General features: G+C 38.4%; 1 protein-coding gene across 1 annotated transcript in view; it reads left to right on the forward strand.

The window, feature by feature from the left end:
• The window catches only part of PRMT9 (protein arginine methyltransferase 9), an 18735-nt gene extending 4242 nt beyond the window's left edge, over nucleotides 1-14493 (forward strand). The window contains exons 5-12 of the mRNA XM_010294198.1: nucleotides 874-976; nucleotides 2133-2239; nucleotides 5482-5677; nucleotides 9447-9630; nucleotides 11531-12242; nucleotides 13225-13378; nucleotides 13848-13970; nucleotides 14167-14493. Of these exons, the coding sequence (XP_010292500.1) occupies nucleotides 874-976; nucleotides 2133-2239; nucleotides 5482-5677; nucleotides 9447-9630; nucleotides 11531-12242; nucleotides 13225-13378; nucleotides 13848-13970; nucleotides 14167-14382 (1795 nt within the window). The 3' untranslated portion in view covers nucleotides 14383-14493. The remainder of the gene's footprint in view (nucleotides 1-873; nucleotides 977-2132; nucleotides 2240-5481; nucleotides 5678-9446; nucleotides 9631-11530; nucleotides 12243-13224; nucleotides 13379-13847; nucleotides 13971-14166) is intronic.
• Nucleotides 14494-15101: the final 608 nt, after the last annotated feature.

The following is a 15101-nucleotide window of genomic DNA, read 5'->3' on the forward strand; positions in this document are numbered from 1 at the left end:
ATCTGTAAATTTTTAGTAGGTAGAAATCTGAGGGGATTTTTTGTTTTTGTGGTATATGCAAAGGACTGGTTTATCACTTCAGCTCACCGCTACTAGGCATGCAGTTTAAATGTGGGCAGGAAATAATCCATTTTACTTTTAATTAGTAACATTTAATAAAGTGTCTGGTGATGGTATAGGCTCATGATCTGAAATGATGTAGCTCCCATGGTTCAGCATGTCAGTCAAGCTGTGTGTAATTGTGTCAGCTCAGCTATAGTAACCAATCAGATGCATCTGCTTCATGTATATGATGAGTTACTGGATGTCACCTGCCAGGAATAAATTGTTACTCTTGTGGAAATGTCTTGTCTTATCATGCCATACCTTTTTTAGTTTAAATCCAAAGGACTAGGATTTTAGGATCCGTTAGTCTGTGTAGTAATTTTGTTGTGCTTTGTTTATAATTTTGGTGTTTGGTTTGGTTTTTTTAATTTCTTTTTAACACCCGTGCACAGATGCATACTCTTGCACAAGATTCAGACAAAATCCGTATCCTGTAGTATCATTGGCTGTGTGCCCAGGCTGAAACATCTTCCTGTTTTGGCTAGGTTCTTCCCACACAATTTATAAATGCTGAACAAGAAGCTTTATGGTAAACTCTTGCTCAATATTTATTCTCATTTATCTGTATCTTGAATAACTTCTAACAACAAAACACATAATTTGTTGGAAGAATTAAATTGCCCGTCTGTATTGAAACTTCAGAACACTGGTAAAAGTTTTGCTCTGAGCTCACATTGGTATGGTGGTTTCTTTTTTCTTTAAAAGAATGATTGTTTACAGGAATGTGTGTTATACATTATATTTCATGGTGTTCTTTTTCTTATCTAGAGTTTCCTTGGTTGTCACAGAAACGGTTGATGCTGGTTTATTTGGCGAAGGAATTGTGGAAAGCTTGATACATGCCTGGGAACATCTATTATTAGAACCAAAGGTAGGTGATTTGGGTACATATATATAAATGGGATTCATGTTTTGTTTGATATATATTAATGCATATATATGTGTTTGTGCATGTATACAAATTCAGACATACGTAAGGAACAACTGTCTTGTAAATATTTAATACTTTAAAAATTAGTGATCTGGGTTTGTTTATGAATTTGATTTTTATGAAAGGCAACGAGGCAGCTGCATATGTTGTAATTCTGTGAGCTCATGTTCTGAGTAGACAGGTACTTGCAATGCATTTTTCCCTAATGTAACCTTCCATCATTAAGTCATGGTTCACTCTTGATCACTGTTCATTCCTTTTTTTTCCCCTTCTTTTTTTTCCTCCTCTTTGTAAGTAACACCAAAGGGGTTTGCGTGTGTTTTAAAAGCACTATTTTCCTGCAAATTTGATTACAACCTGGTCATTTTGAGACATCAACTAGTACTAGAAAGCATGTCAATCTAAGCAGAAAATGCTGAATTATGGTAGAGTTATTTCTCATCATAACACTAGGAAACAGTCAATTATAATTTGGTAAATATGCTCTATGCTTATGCTCTTTATTTTTGCTAACTAAATATTTTTGGAAGACTAAACAATTCCACTGGATCTCGGATTTTACTTCATGTATTTTGCATTTTAGCTAGCATACATTAAGCAAAGTAATATGGCAAGGAGTCTTATATGGGTAAACCTCTGTTAGGTCTTATGAAATAGAAGGACTTCTCTTTTATTTTGATGTTGCCTTGATTACAACTAATTTAAAAAGAAGTCTTATTTGGCTGGAAGCTTTTATATTGTATTGAGCTGGTGACCTCTAGTGTCAAGTCTAGGAATGATGCAATAAAGGAAAGATCCTTAAGTGTTTCAATGTATTCTAACATAATACAAATTTAAAAACACTTTCAGAATTGCACAGAGGAAGTTGTAGACTGCAAAGTAGAGCTGATGTGTGGGTATCTTGAAACACAGTATTTAAGAAACTCATTTAGTGGTCGACTGGAATGACAAAGACCAGAAACTTTATAGTCACGAAGAACTTAACTGATTTTTTGACTGTAATCTTGAATGGCTCATTAATATGTAACCTAGGCTTTGCAGTGATGGTAGAAATAGGTCACTGTCTCATTGCATGCTGTTATTCATGTTTTCACAGCCTAAAAATCAAGATGTCAGTACTGGAGACTGTGGCAGAGTTATTCCTGCAAGTGCTACAATTTTTGGGATGGCAGTGGAATGCAAAGAGATACGTAGACATCACAGGTATGTTTAAACTATAGCCCAGTTGGAACATGTATTTGTTATCTGGGAAGAGAGACCAGTGGGTTTTATTGGGGATTTTTAATTTACTGTTCTCTTTATTTTCTGAATGGCTGATTATCCGTTTCACTAAACAGATTTCTGCTCTTACCCTCCCCACCCCTTTTCCAGGCTCATCCCTCTCCCCTCCACCCGCTTTGTGGTTCAGACTTTCTGGATCACTTCATCAGAAACTCTTGATTTTCAGTTATGCTGAAATACATACCTTTAACACATACTGAAGGAATTAAATTTCTTAATAGTAAAATTGCTTCTCAATTTCTGTACTGGAGATTCTTGGATTAACACTTGGCCTTTATCCTTATTTTACCCTCACTATAATCTGCTCCCTACTTCGCTGCTGGATCAAACCCTTTCAGAAGATCAGGACAGGCTTTTGTAAAGCCTAAGTGTTAATGACCCCACCTAGCATTATCTCTCTGAATATGTGCCTTGCCTAATTCTGAACTAGTGTATAGTAGGGTTTATTTGCTGAGAGCAGCTCTGACTGTGTATCAATTACCTTCATACTAATTTTTATTCTCATCTTCTAGAACAGTGTCACTGTGTGGAGACAGTCTCTGCCTGAGAGGTTTGGGACTTATGTATTTTGTTTAGGATTAATCATGTTGCAGATTAAAGAAAACACTAATTTACGGATGCCTAATGAAATAGCAGTGTGAAAGTATATCTCTTCTTGGAGCTCTTCCTCATGATTTAATATTTTTTGTGGTTATAAACAGATGTAGAGTCCAGAAATCTACAAATACCTGACGTTTTTTCTTCTGAAGTACATTTAAAAGTGTGTTTAATCTGTTATCAAATACTGATTCATCTTGCTGAGGGAGAGAATTCCTTTTCACTCCAATTGATAATCTTGCCTATCAGAGTCATCTGTCTGTGTCTGATACCTTTTGCTTTATATTCTGTCCGTTTATTTTATCAATTTTAAGTTATGCTGCACTACTTGTGCTCTGATTGTTTTTAGGGTTTTTTACCTAGGATATAGTGAAATTCTAGATAAATCATACTAGTTTTCTTGTAGTCCCATTTTTGGTGCACTTAAGCCAACTTTACAAATGTTTTGTGCTGTCTTACCCCTTCTTGTAGCTTTATTACTTGATGCTTTAGTGAAAATTGTAATGTTTCTTTGCTATAACTGGTGCTGCTTGTACCCATTGCTTGTGTTCCCTAGAATGAATATAGGGCCTAAGTCTGCTGTGGTATTATGTGTGGGTGGTTTTTGGTTTTGGTTTTTTTTGTTGTTGTTTTTTGGTTGGTTTTTTTTTTATGGTTAGCTTTAATTTTCTCCTGAAGTCATTGTGGTTGTTTCACATCCATGTGAAATCTGTTTATTTCCAGAAGAACTGACGAACTTGTGAGAAGACTTGAGTTTTACTAAGGATAAATTTAGACTACCGCAAAACTTTTAAAATACCAGAGTATACTACATATTGTTTTCCAAGTTTGAACTAGAGATCTTTCAAGAGCTGTATGTAACAGTAAAACAATATTCTAGGACAGCATGCATCTACATTTAGTCATTTTGAGTAAAATATGCCAGAATATGGGTTTCTTTACTAATTCAATTCACTGTAAGAATTACAGGTTTCAGGTTTTTTTTTTAATGTTTAATTTTTAGTCAGTTAGGCCTCAAAGAGAGGCAATAAAGTGGCTCTACTTCTGTGCTTATGTATTGAAGCCAGAAGGGTTCATGATAATATAATAACCTGCTGACCTCTTCCACAATTGTGCAGCTCCTTGTGCAGCAGCTGTTCTGTTTTAGTTGGAGTATTTGTTTTAAAATAATACATGGATTCAATTTCAAATGAAGGAGAATACATTTTCACCCGTGTTGTTAAAATGTATGTTACTTCACTGAGCAGGTGAGAAGACTAATTGTTGATTATGTTGCTGTATTTTTTAGTATTTATTGTGAAGTACTTACTACTATTGTTTTCTGTATGTCACATACTTTTATTGCTAGGGAATGGCTCCAAAGATGGAGTCTGATTCATTTTTGTATTTTAGCTATGTGTAATGGTCAAAATATATTTGCCTAAGAATCCAGGTTATGACATAAGGCAACTTACTCAATTCTGTGTTTGGGATCTTCAAGGAGATGACCGTACCGGTTGAGAATACTGTTAGACAGCCTGTCTAGTCATACTTAGTTGTAGGGAGATCTTTTGCAGGGAGAGGAGGTTCCTGAGCAAGTGATTCAGAATTAAAAATACTTCTAGAAATAGAAATTTAGCTAGTTGCGATTTGAACTTCTGAGTGCTAGATCTCGCTATGAGAATGCAGATTTGCTTGATAACTGTCACTTAAATGGGAAGCACTAAGTCCTTCAGACAAATGTACTTTTTTGGTATAATTTAAAGTGTAGCTTTGTGCCAGATTCATCTCCTGTAACTTCCTGACTTGTTCTTAGAGAATGAGAATATATCTTAAGTCCTCAAACCTAAGAGTTGAGCAGTGTAAGTAAGTAACTGTTTTAAAGCAGTTACAGCATTCTTTCTTCTTTGAAGCTTTTTGTATAAGGTTGTTTCTAGAAACCTGATTGATCTTCTGTCTTAAAAGAGAGGATAAGTATATGCTGAGTTGTCAAAGCCCTTTTTCCACCAAGAAATCAATACTGAGACTTTCTTTGCAGCTATGTAACTATGAAAAATGCCTTATTCTGCATAGATTGTGCTTGATAAATACATAAAGGTACTGCAAAATGCAAGTTTTGTGTCAAAGAGGCTCCAAAAATGCATTTTCCTATTGCATATCTATCTTTGTTCTGACTGTTCTGTTCACCTGAAAGAAACACCTTCATTATCTGTCTAATGCAGCAGCATCAGAAAAGCTTTATTTGTTCTTATTATCATAGGGTATAACCTTCTTTCTAGTTCTTTGTCAAGACTCAATGAGTGTACTTCAGGGGGCAAAAGTTTGTAGCCTTCGACAAAGGACATATTGGGCTTTTTCTCAATTCCTAGTGACAGCATTCAGTTCTGATTCTTGAAAGTGATATGCATTTTCTGTGCTTTAGAGCTGCTTTGAACATAATAAAAACCCTAGAGAATTGTTTTATTGTTTTTCTATTCTTACATTCTGTGCATTTAAAAATACTTAGCCAGCCTGGGGAGAACTTCCTTTGGGGTTTTTGGTCAAATTATTTGAAGTTTCATTTCTTCCCTTTTTTCCTTTACTCCCAGAGTGGAAATGCAAGAAGTTGCTGGTGTGCGCTTGTCAAATTCTGTGCAGTTCTTTAGTCCAACATACGCTTCTGCTTCTGCCTCAGAAGAAACTGTCGAACCTTACACCACTGAGAAGCTCAGTCGTATTCCTGGAGGCTATGTACCTCTGACAGAACCGTGTCAAGTAATGACAGTTGATTTCAACAATCTGCAGGTGATGATTTATTTTTTGTTTACATCCTTATAAGTAATCTATTTATGAACAACGAGAGCCCCATCTCTTATTTGCTTTCTGGGTTCAATTTCTGAATAGTTCACAAGTGCAAAGTTGGCAGGGCTACAATGAAATCCTCTGCTGGTTTTAATCCTTGTCTAGTTGTGTGGTGATGTGATTCATCAGATGACAGTTATGAGTTTTTGAAGGTGGAGTTTTTTGTTTGGCATAGTTTAGGGAACTAAACTAGCTCACCATAAGATCAAACAACTGCCAGCCTCAGTTGGCAGGGAGGGGAGCCACAGGGATGGGAAGGAAGGAAGAATGCAATAGACCCATCCTAAATAATTTATGCAGTTCTGGAGCTGACTTCCTTTATTCCTCTAAAGTTAGAGTCTTCAAGAAACTTTTGAAGACAAAAGAGAAAGGATGTATTTTTGGTGTAAAAATGTCTAAGTGTTGATAGGTAAGTGTAAAAGAGGGGAGATAAATAAGTTATCTTATCCAATTCAACCAGTTTGATTCCACCCTTCAGCTCCTTTGGTATCTTTCGGTATTTCTGTAACATGGCATCTGAAATACAGTAGCATTATTTTGTGTATTTTGCTCAAAATACGTTTGTATGCGTATACTAAATAGGCCTGAAGTGTAAGGCAAGGACCTCTGCCGCTCACAGCTGAGCATGCTAAAGAGAGGATACATCTGATCTCTGGAGTATTTCTTGCTCATTGACCTGTGGTGAGGAGTTAGCATTGAGTCAGAGCTTAAAATAGATTCTGTTATATAAATGAAATTATTCTTGGCCACTGCTTGGCCAGAAATTGCAGTGTTTCTGAATCAATAGCTTTTCCTAGTTGGCTTGTCTGACATCCTGAGATTAAAAATTAAATAAGACAAGGCTCTTCAGTATACTGCTGGGAGCGATATCTCTGTGACCTAATGTTGCTTCTGCTTCTAGCATCAATAAGAAACTATTACTTTCATCTGAGAGGTCCCTCCCTGCCTGCTGGCAGACATGTAAAGATAATTTTGAAGAGTAAAGAACAGTGTTACTCTTTACACTGTATTTCAGAACTGCCCATTTGAAGTTTCAGTTGGACTAATGGAGTGTTCCTGTCATGGAATTTTAAGATATCATAAGTAAAGGTAAAGGGAAGAAATGCAATTAATTTATTTGGAATCATTGGTTACTGTTTGTTGTTACTTTGTCACTGGGCAGATACCGGTTTCAAATGCGTGCAGGTTACTTTCAACCTGGATTTTTTTGTTTGGGTTGTTTGTTTGTTTGTTTTGTCATGGCTGTACCTGGGTGTTCAATCAGTACAGCTGAAAAATAAAAAAGAAAAATTGTCTCTGCTCCTATTGGAATAAAAAAAAACCCCTGCTATATTTACAAACAGTAGCAGAAATACCTATGAAAGATTGAAATTCAGATTAGAAATTACTTAGCCCTAGTAAGGTAATTTCAAGGACACATTTTCTAAACTTGTATTTCAAAGAATGAGAGTGGTGTTGCATTTATTCTGCTTGTACTAACTATCCAGACCTAAATTAACAGAACTGAGAAAAAGGCTTAATGTACAGTATAACAGTGTTTCTCAACCAGAGTTGTAAGGAGGCTTCAGAGACATCAGTACAGAGCAGAGAAATAGTGATAATAAGTGAAAATTTTTAAAAAAGCAGCTGAGTTATGATGATTACTTTATTACTGCTGTTATTAGGAGCAGCTCAGTTCCTCCCAGGCATGGGAACGAGATGTGGCTATAATTACAAGCTGCAGACACTTGCACCTAGCCTGGTGCTACCTGTGTGGATGTTTGCTGGTGGCAGATCAGTGCCACTGGGAGTGGAAGTGAGTGTTTACCTCAGCAGCCAGTAATTAAAGCTTAGTCTCACTTTCAGGCCCTAAAGGAACAGAGCGCTTGCCAACAATTACAGATACTGACCCTTTCTAATTTTCATGAGAGGTTATTGTGTGGAATATTTGAGAAATTCTAGATCAAGACATAGGAAACTTGGTAACTGCATTCTTTCTGTAGTTTTTCCTTCAATTTGTAGTCCCATTTACTTTTTTAATGCAAGTTATCTTTTTCTCATTCAGAGAATATAATGTGGCATAACATCATTTTGGTTTTTTTTTTAACTGCCTATTCCTGCATCATTGCTTTATTTTCTTTGCTGTCTCTTTAACTACATTAGTTGATAAATTGCCGTCCTGGTGCGCTAGAGCTGTTAGAGTCTCTAATTGTCATAAATAATAGAAAAAGGTTTATGCAGCGTACAAATGTGAGGAATAAATGTGGGATAGGAAGTGTGGTAGGGAGCAGGGACAGCTGAAATAACTGCCTTTGAGTGGGTGTTGCATGCCACAAAATAGGGATGTAACACTACAGTGACTAGAACCAGTGGATGAGAACCTTGTGACTGCTGCTTTTGAGGAATAAGCAGGAAGAATATTTTTAGTATCAAATACACTTTAAACAGCAATAACTTCCCAGAAGCTGAGAAACAGATGCATGCTTGTGCTCTTGCTGTCTTGCTTCAAGGGGCTTACTGCCAGCAAAGCTTCAACTTAGCACTCTCTTCCTCTCTGGTTGAGAATGTACAGAAAAAATGACTAGCAGTAAAGCACATTTATTGAAGAACAGTGAAATCTTATGAACATTATTAGCATCCCATAATTTTAACACGTGCGTTGTTCAGCCTTCTTTCAATGGTGAGAAGAGATGTAGACCAACTCTTGGAGAACACAGAATGAGAATAAAGAGGGGAAAAATAAAAAAAATATAGCATGTGAAGAGCTACTCATGTTTTTAGAGTGGAACTTCTCTTTTGCCCTGTGTGTTTCAACGTTGACACTTAGGGCAAATGTTGACATAAGCAGATCAGGAAGCTGATAAATGTTAGGAAAGACTGTTACTGAGCAGAATGGTTGTGACTCAGAGAATCTTTGGTCAGTTGTGTGACCTCCTGTTAATCGGTTTATGCCAGAACTAAGACATTAGAGCTGGGCCTTTTATGGGGTAGCAATAATCTACAATGATTGTTGCTATGGGCTAGCAACAAGCTACAATGTTGGTAGCAGAAGGTAATTACTGAGGAAAGTAAATTGTACATGGAAGACGAGTAAATTCCTGTTACATATTCAAAACTTTTTAGGAGTATTGGAGAATTTATAACCTGACCCCTTTAGGGGAGATCTTAGTTCTTCCCAGTAGTGAAATTGTTCATGCCTGAGCTTTTACACAAAGCCTGTAGCCCAGGTAGCAGGGAAAATATCCACAAAGATGGTTACTTAGTGTTTTTGTAATGATTTTCCTGAACCTCTGTTCAAGCGAATCCAGTGGTTACATACAGTATTTCTAGAACTGATTAAACACAGGTTTTAAGTGAAGCACTGGAATCCAGCCCAAAAGACTGGCTCTGGTTTTATTACTTCTCGTAAGGCAAGCCTTGCCATTCTAAAGCCTTTCTTGCAGTTTTCAGTGTTTTTAAATACGTGCGTTCTTAGATGTAGGCATGTTTGCTTTAATGGCTGATGGATGCAGGTTGGTTTTGTGGATAATTGTAGTTGTATCTGGGAAGACAGTTCCTATGCTAGTGAGGACTAATGATGATAACTGGCATTGTAGCGGCTTGTTAACTTCAGGTTTCTGTTGGGTGCCCTTGTGATTTGGTGCAGAAATTTATGTGAATTAGTGTAATAAAAAATATTTTTTATTTATGGAAAGAAACTCTCACATTTTTTCTCTCTTTACACATTGGTCAGGAGCTGAAAAGCCTTGCAGCTAGAAAGCCCTGGAAGCTCAGCCTGCCAGTCACTGAAGGAGGAATACTAGATGCTGTTGTGGTGTGGTTTGTACTACAGCTTGATGATGATCACTTTCTGTCTACAAGTCCCAGTGAAGAAACTTGCTGGGAACAGGCAGTCTATCCTGTGCAGGGCCTGCTTGGTACGTCCTGTGGACTTTCTTGTTGCGGTACATTAACTTGGTTGCATTTTGATTTAAGCTAGTTAGGTTATCTCAGAGGTTAGGAAGTGGCAGCAAATAGGTTTAGGAGAAGTTGAACAACAAGTAGCTGTGAGGTAGTTCCTGATCACGTTTCTGGACTATAGTGCACAGTCCCTGCAACAGGTCTTGTTCATGGGGCTCTGCTGTGAAGCAGATATGGGACCTACTTAAGATCTGGGAGAATGCTTTTCATTAAATTTTATTTTTTTCTACACTGAATTTAAATGCCTTGTGGTGCAGCTCCAAAAAGTGGGACTACTGACTGGCTCTACTTAGTCAAGATGTGACTTGTGGAAGGGAAGTGGGGGAAGTGAGGTAGGAGTAGCTAGTTGGTACTGCCACAAAAACAAAACTAAACATTCCTGCCTACCCTTCACCACCATTTTGGACTCAACTTGAATACTGTTCCCCCGACACACACAGTAGCAGAGCCATTTCCAGCAGCCTCTACTCTCCATTCACCCATTTTTCCATGCTCATGTTTCATAGGAGCTTAGAATATCTCCAGCTGGAAGGGACCCATAAGGATCATAGAGTCCAACTGCCTGCTCCTCGCAGAACTACCTAAAACTAAATCATATGACTAAGAGCATTTTCCAGATGCTCCTTGAACTCTGACAGGCTTGGTGCTGTGACCACTTCCCTGGGGAGCCTGTTCCAGTGACTGACAACCCTCTGAGTGGAGAACCTTTTCCTAATGTCCAGTCTGAACTTCCCCAGATACAGCTTCACTCCATTTCCTTGTGTCCTATTGCTGGTCACCAGAGAGAGGAGATCAGCATCTCCTGCTCTACTGCCCCCCTTGAGGAAGTTGTAGGCTGTGGTGAGGTCACCCCTCAGCCTTCTCTTCTACAAGCTGAACAAGCCAAGTGACCTCAGCCACTCCTCATAAGTCTTGCCCTCAAGGCCTTTTACCGTCTTGATCACCCTGCTGTGGACGCACTCCAATAGTTTGATGTCCTTCTTACATTGAGGTGCCCAGAACTGCACACAGTACTCAAGGTGGGGCTGCACCAGTGCAGAGTAGAGTTGGACAATTGCCTCCCTTGACCAGCTAGCTATACTATGCTTGATGCACCCCAGGACGCGGTTGGCCCTTTTTGCTGTCAGGACACACTGTTGACTTACACTCAATTTGCCATCCACCCAAACCCCCAGCTTGCTCTCTGTGGGGCTGTTCTCCAGCCTCTCATCCTCCAAATTGTACATATAACTAGGGTTACCCCGTCCCAGGTGGAGAATCCGGCACTTGGTCCTGTTGAATTTCATACGGTTGGTAATTATTTGTCAAACTGTAGCATTTTTGTTTTGAAATTCTGGTCTGTATCAGTGGATTTACTTTCTTAGAACATACACAGAGTATCCTAAGACCATCTTGAGCAGTACACCATAAATGTTACAGTAAAATTTCTTTTGAATAAACCACCCTTTCTAAACTGTAGCTATTGTTTTCCATGAAACTACAAATTCTTTGTCTACAAGAGGTATTAAAATGTAAATATTTCATATTTAGCATTATAAAACAAAAGCAGTTTCTTTACCAGTATGTTTTTGTTCTGCTCTGCTGTTGACAGAACACTTAAAGTAATACCAATTTATCATAGAAAGGCTTATTTTGAGAATAAATGGATTTTGCCTAGTGTGGGACAGTTCAAGGCAAATGTTAACACACAATCGCAGATTTCAGCTTGTGGGCTACAGAGTAGAACAATTCTTTCATACATGCTAGTAATAACTAATGAAGAAATGAGATAATGCTTTTTTTGTTAAGCACTCTATGTCTGCTTGACTGATGTTTGCTGTAAAGTAACTGACATGAGTCTTGTGCTATTTTGCCAAGATTATTCTGTGAAGACTGGAGATGCTGTGATGATGGAGGTTTGTTGCCAAGACTGCTACTTGAAGATCCAGAAGATTTCTTCTTTGACTTCAGAGTGTGGAATGGACTTCGGTGACAGAGATGACACACTGAATTTGGGCAATGAGGCTGAATTATGTAATGCTCTGGCTGGTCTTCAGACGACTAGCAAACAGGATGGCAACGGTCAAGTGTGTGTGTTGGAATCCACAGAAATCTCCCTGCTTAACAATGTACCGTACCACAAATGCTTTAAAGCTGCCATGGGCAAAGTGCTGTTGTCATTAAATCCAAGTAAGGACTTGCAGTCCATGGATGTTGATGGACATGGCAGTGGGATGAACTTCCAAGAGAGTCAAAGCAAGAGCTCTCTCGATGTTCCTCCTGATCCTTTGTACATTTTAGATGTATCTGAAGGCTTCTCCATCCTGCCGGTTATAGCAGGCAAACTTGGACCAGTGAGAGCCTACAGTTCTGTTGAGAAGGAACAGCATCAGGCAGCACTTAATCTGATTTCAGAAGCTAACCATTTCCCTAAGGAAACGTTAGAGTTTTGGCTCAGCCACGTAGAAGATGAAAGTGTGATGCTACAGAGACCCAAATCAGACAAATTGTGGAGTATTATTATCTTGGATGTTATAGAGACATCAGGTTTAATCCAGCAGGAAGTGATGGAAAAGGCTGCAATATCCAGGTACAGTACAAATGGACAAAATATTCCTAGGAATTTGTAATATCTGAAAACTGGTGGGAAGGAACGCAGAGGAAGAGATATAAAACAATGGAAATGGGTAGGAAAAAAGTAAATGTGAAACAGGTTTATCCCCTTTTGTGGTGCTAGGGAATCTTCTCTGTTCATCTTCATGCATAGTGATGGCAGAATATTCCAGGTGATTTATTTTCATTACCTTTTTAAAGTTTTGATTAAATGTTTGGATGACTTGAAAGATTTTTTTGCTGTAAGAACAAATGGGAGATTACTATGACTTTTGTCTATATGCAGACTCAAATCTGTTGGCATGAAAATACCTCCAATAGCACACTACTTAGCTACCCAGTTCCTATGAAAAGCTGCCTGCTATAGGAAAAGGAAACCTAAACTAATCTGTATTGAATTGTTTGATGTTAGGCTGAATGAAAGCTTCTGTCCTGTTGCTGTTCTCAGCAGTGTCATATTCTGTAGCAAGAGACCAAGCAAGGCTCAGGTGTTTTTTCAGGAAAAAATGCTGTTGTCTTGTATTGCTGTCAACTTTGGTTAAACATTTAAAGAAGGGTGACTTAAATTCCCACCAGGCTTCATTTCCATACGGGTATGTTGCCTCCTTAACCAGTGCCCCCCAACAGTATATACTTCCTGACTTACGGTTTTTATTAAACATTTCTGCCAGTCCTTCAGTATTGGATGATGGTGCTATGAATAAGTCCCACTGTCTTCATCTTGAAATATCAGTTTCCAGTACTGACACTGTGAAAAGATTACTTTAGTTCCTTAGTTTTAGTATTATGTGACAAGTTTTCTTTTTTTGTATAATGCAGCTGTCTGGTCAAATGGGATCAAACTCAAATGCTGATGAGCACTTGACTTCAGAAGAAGGACTAGCGTGCCATAGTAGTTGATATTCTTTCATCACTGTTGAATGATACGCTTGAGAGGTCAAATCTCTCCCATTTTACAGGTGTTTACTTCACAGTGGAGGCAAGATTTTCCCACAGTATGTGTTGGTATATGGGATGCTTGTAGAGTCAGAGGCTCTGTTACTGGAGAGTGCTGTTCAAGGAACAGAACCAACGCTTGGATTTAATATAGCCCCTTTTATCAACCAGTTCAAGGTATGAAGTTGGTGGGTGTCTTCCAGGCACAGTTCTAGAGCCTGCAGCTGTCTAGCTGTTTAGTTTTGGTGTAAACTGCATGAAAACTAAAGAGCTGAAACGTTTTCATATTGTTGAAGTTACCAAGAGAGGTTTATGTGACCAGACAGGGACCTTAAGATAAAGTAAAATGGGTAATGCTTGTTTTAGAACTAGTGTGGGAAAAGTTTTGTCTGAGTCATGAGAGATGCAGTGTTACTGCACAGAAGAGTGACGGTGCTGCTACTGTCTCCTTTGTCACCTTGTATCCCAACAGTCACATTTCAGTGATGGATCCTTTTCAGAAGGGATTAGAAGGGTGTATTTTGCATTTTGGCTATATCTCTAGAAATTACTGTAATGCCTGTAAAACTTTTCCATTATGATTATTCTTTTAACTATTCACTTTCTAATGGTGGCTGATGCCTGAAGTTATGGTATATACTCTTAGGTACCTGTTCGTGTGTATTTGGATCTCTCTACGTTACCGTGTCTACCCCTGAGCAAGCCAGCAGAGCTTTTAAGGCTGGATCTCATGAACCCTCTGTTGAACAGCTCCAGCAGAGAAGTGAAGGTGAGTTGCATCTACATAAAGTTAGACGTGCACTTAACTGCTGTTCTGCAGAGCTGCTCATTAATTGCTCACCTTGGCTGAAAATTTCAACACAGAATTTACTTTGTCTGCAGGTCTCTCTGAAATGGTTTGAACTACTTTATTATTTCTTTGAAAAGGGTGTAACTGATGAAACTAAAATTTTAAATATTTTTAGGTACACATTTGTAAGTCTGGCCAAGTCACTGCAATTCCCTTCTGGTATCACATACATCTAGATGAAGACCATAGCTTGAATACATCTGATGAGTCCTCGCACTGGAAACAAGCTGCAGTTGTTCTTGATGAGCCCATCCAAGTTCAGGCTGGAGATGAGCTTGTGCTTGATGTTCAACACCATAAAAGCAGTATTAGCATTACAGTTAAACGGTGAAGAATACAGTGTGTAAACTGATTTGTGGTTAATTACCTATGCATAAATTGACTGTTCATAACATCACTGATGTTAATTTATATTAAAGTATAAATTTTGTCTACTAATCAAAAAGGCTATTTTGTTATTTTAATAGTAGAGAGTTAGGTTCTGCTGTTGGACTAAAACTTGCACTGCAAGGGTATCGTACCAAGCAGTTACGGGAGGTATCGTCTTCTCTGCAGCAAAAACCTGATTGCCAGCTATTGCAGTGACTACAGCCGTGGGACAGACTTCTCTTGCTACTGTATCATCTGTAGCAAGAGGAAAAACCATCCAGCTGCCTGTAGCAGAAATAAACAGCTGTGGCTGTTCAAGATTGAGTCCTTGTTTCTCAAACTGTAGTTCCACTTCTCAGTTGCCAAAGCATCCTACTTCAGCGTATTGAGATGTTAGCCTTGTAGTAGGGTCTGCAACACCATTCCAGTTGCAGTACCACAAGTTAGTGTTGCACATAGGCAGGTATAAAAGGTTGCAAAGGAGTGCTGTTGAGCAACTCAAGTTGCATAGTGAAAGGTAAAGATAGTAAACTTTTTAGAATCCCTCAGAAAATAATTTCTGGTACTATAATGGGCCTGACCTCTTGCTATATGACAGTTGTATAAAATGTTACATCAGTCACCACAGTACTCCTGCATCTCTCCTACAGCATTACATTTTGGTATAATGCAGGTAACATG

Source organism: Phaethon lepturus, unplaced genomic scaffold (assembly GCF_000687285.1).
Source record: "Phaethon lepturus isolate BGI_N335 unplaced genomic scaffold, ASM68728v1 scaffold47739, whole genome shotgun sequence".
NCBI lineage: Eukaryota > Metazoa > Chordata > Aves > Phaethontiformes > Phaethontidae > Phaethon > Phaethon lepturus.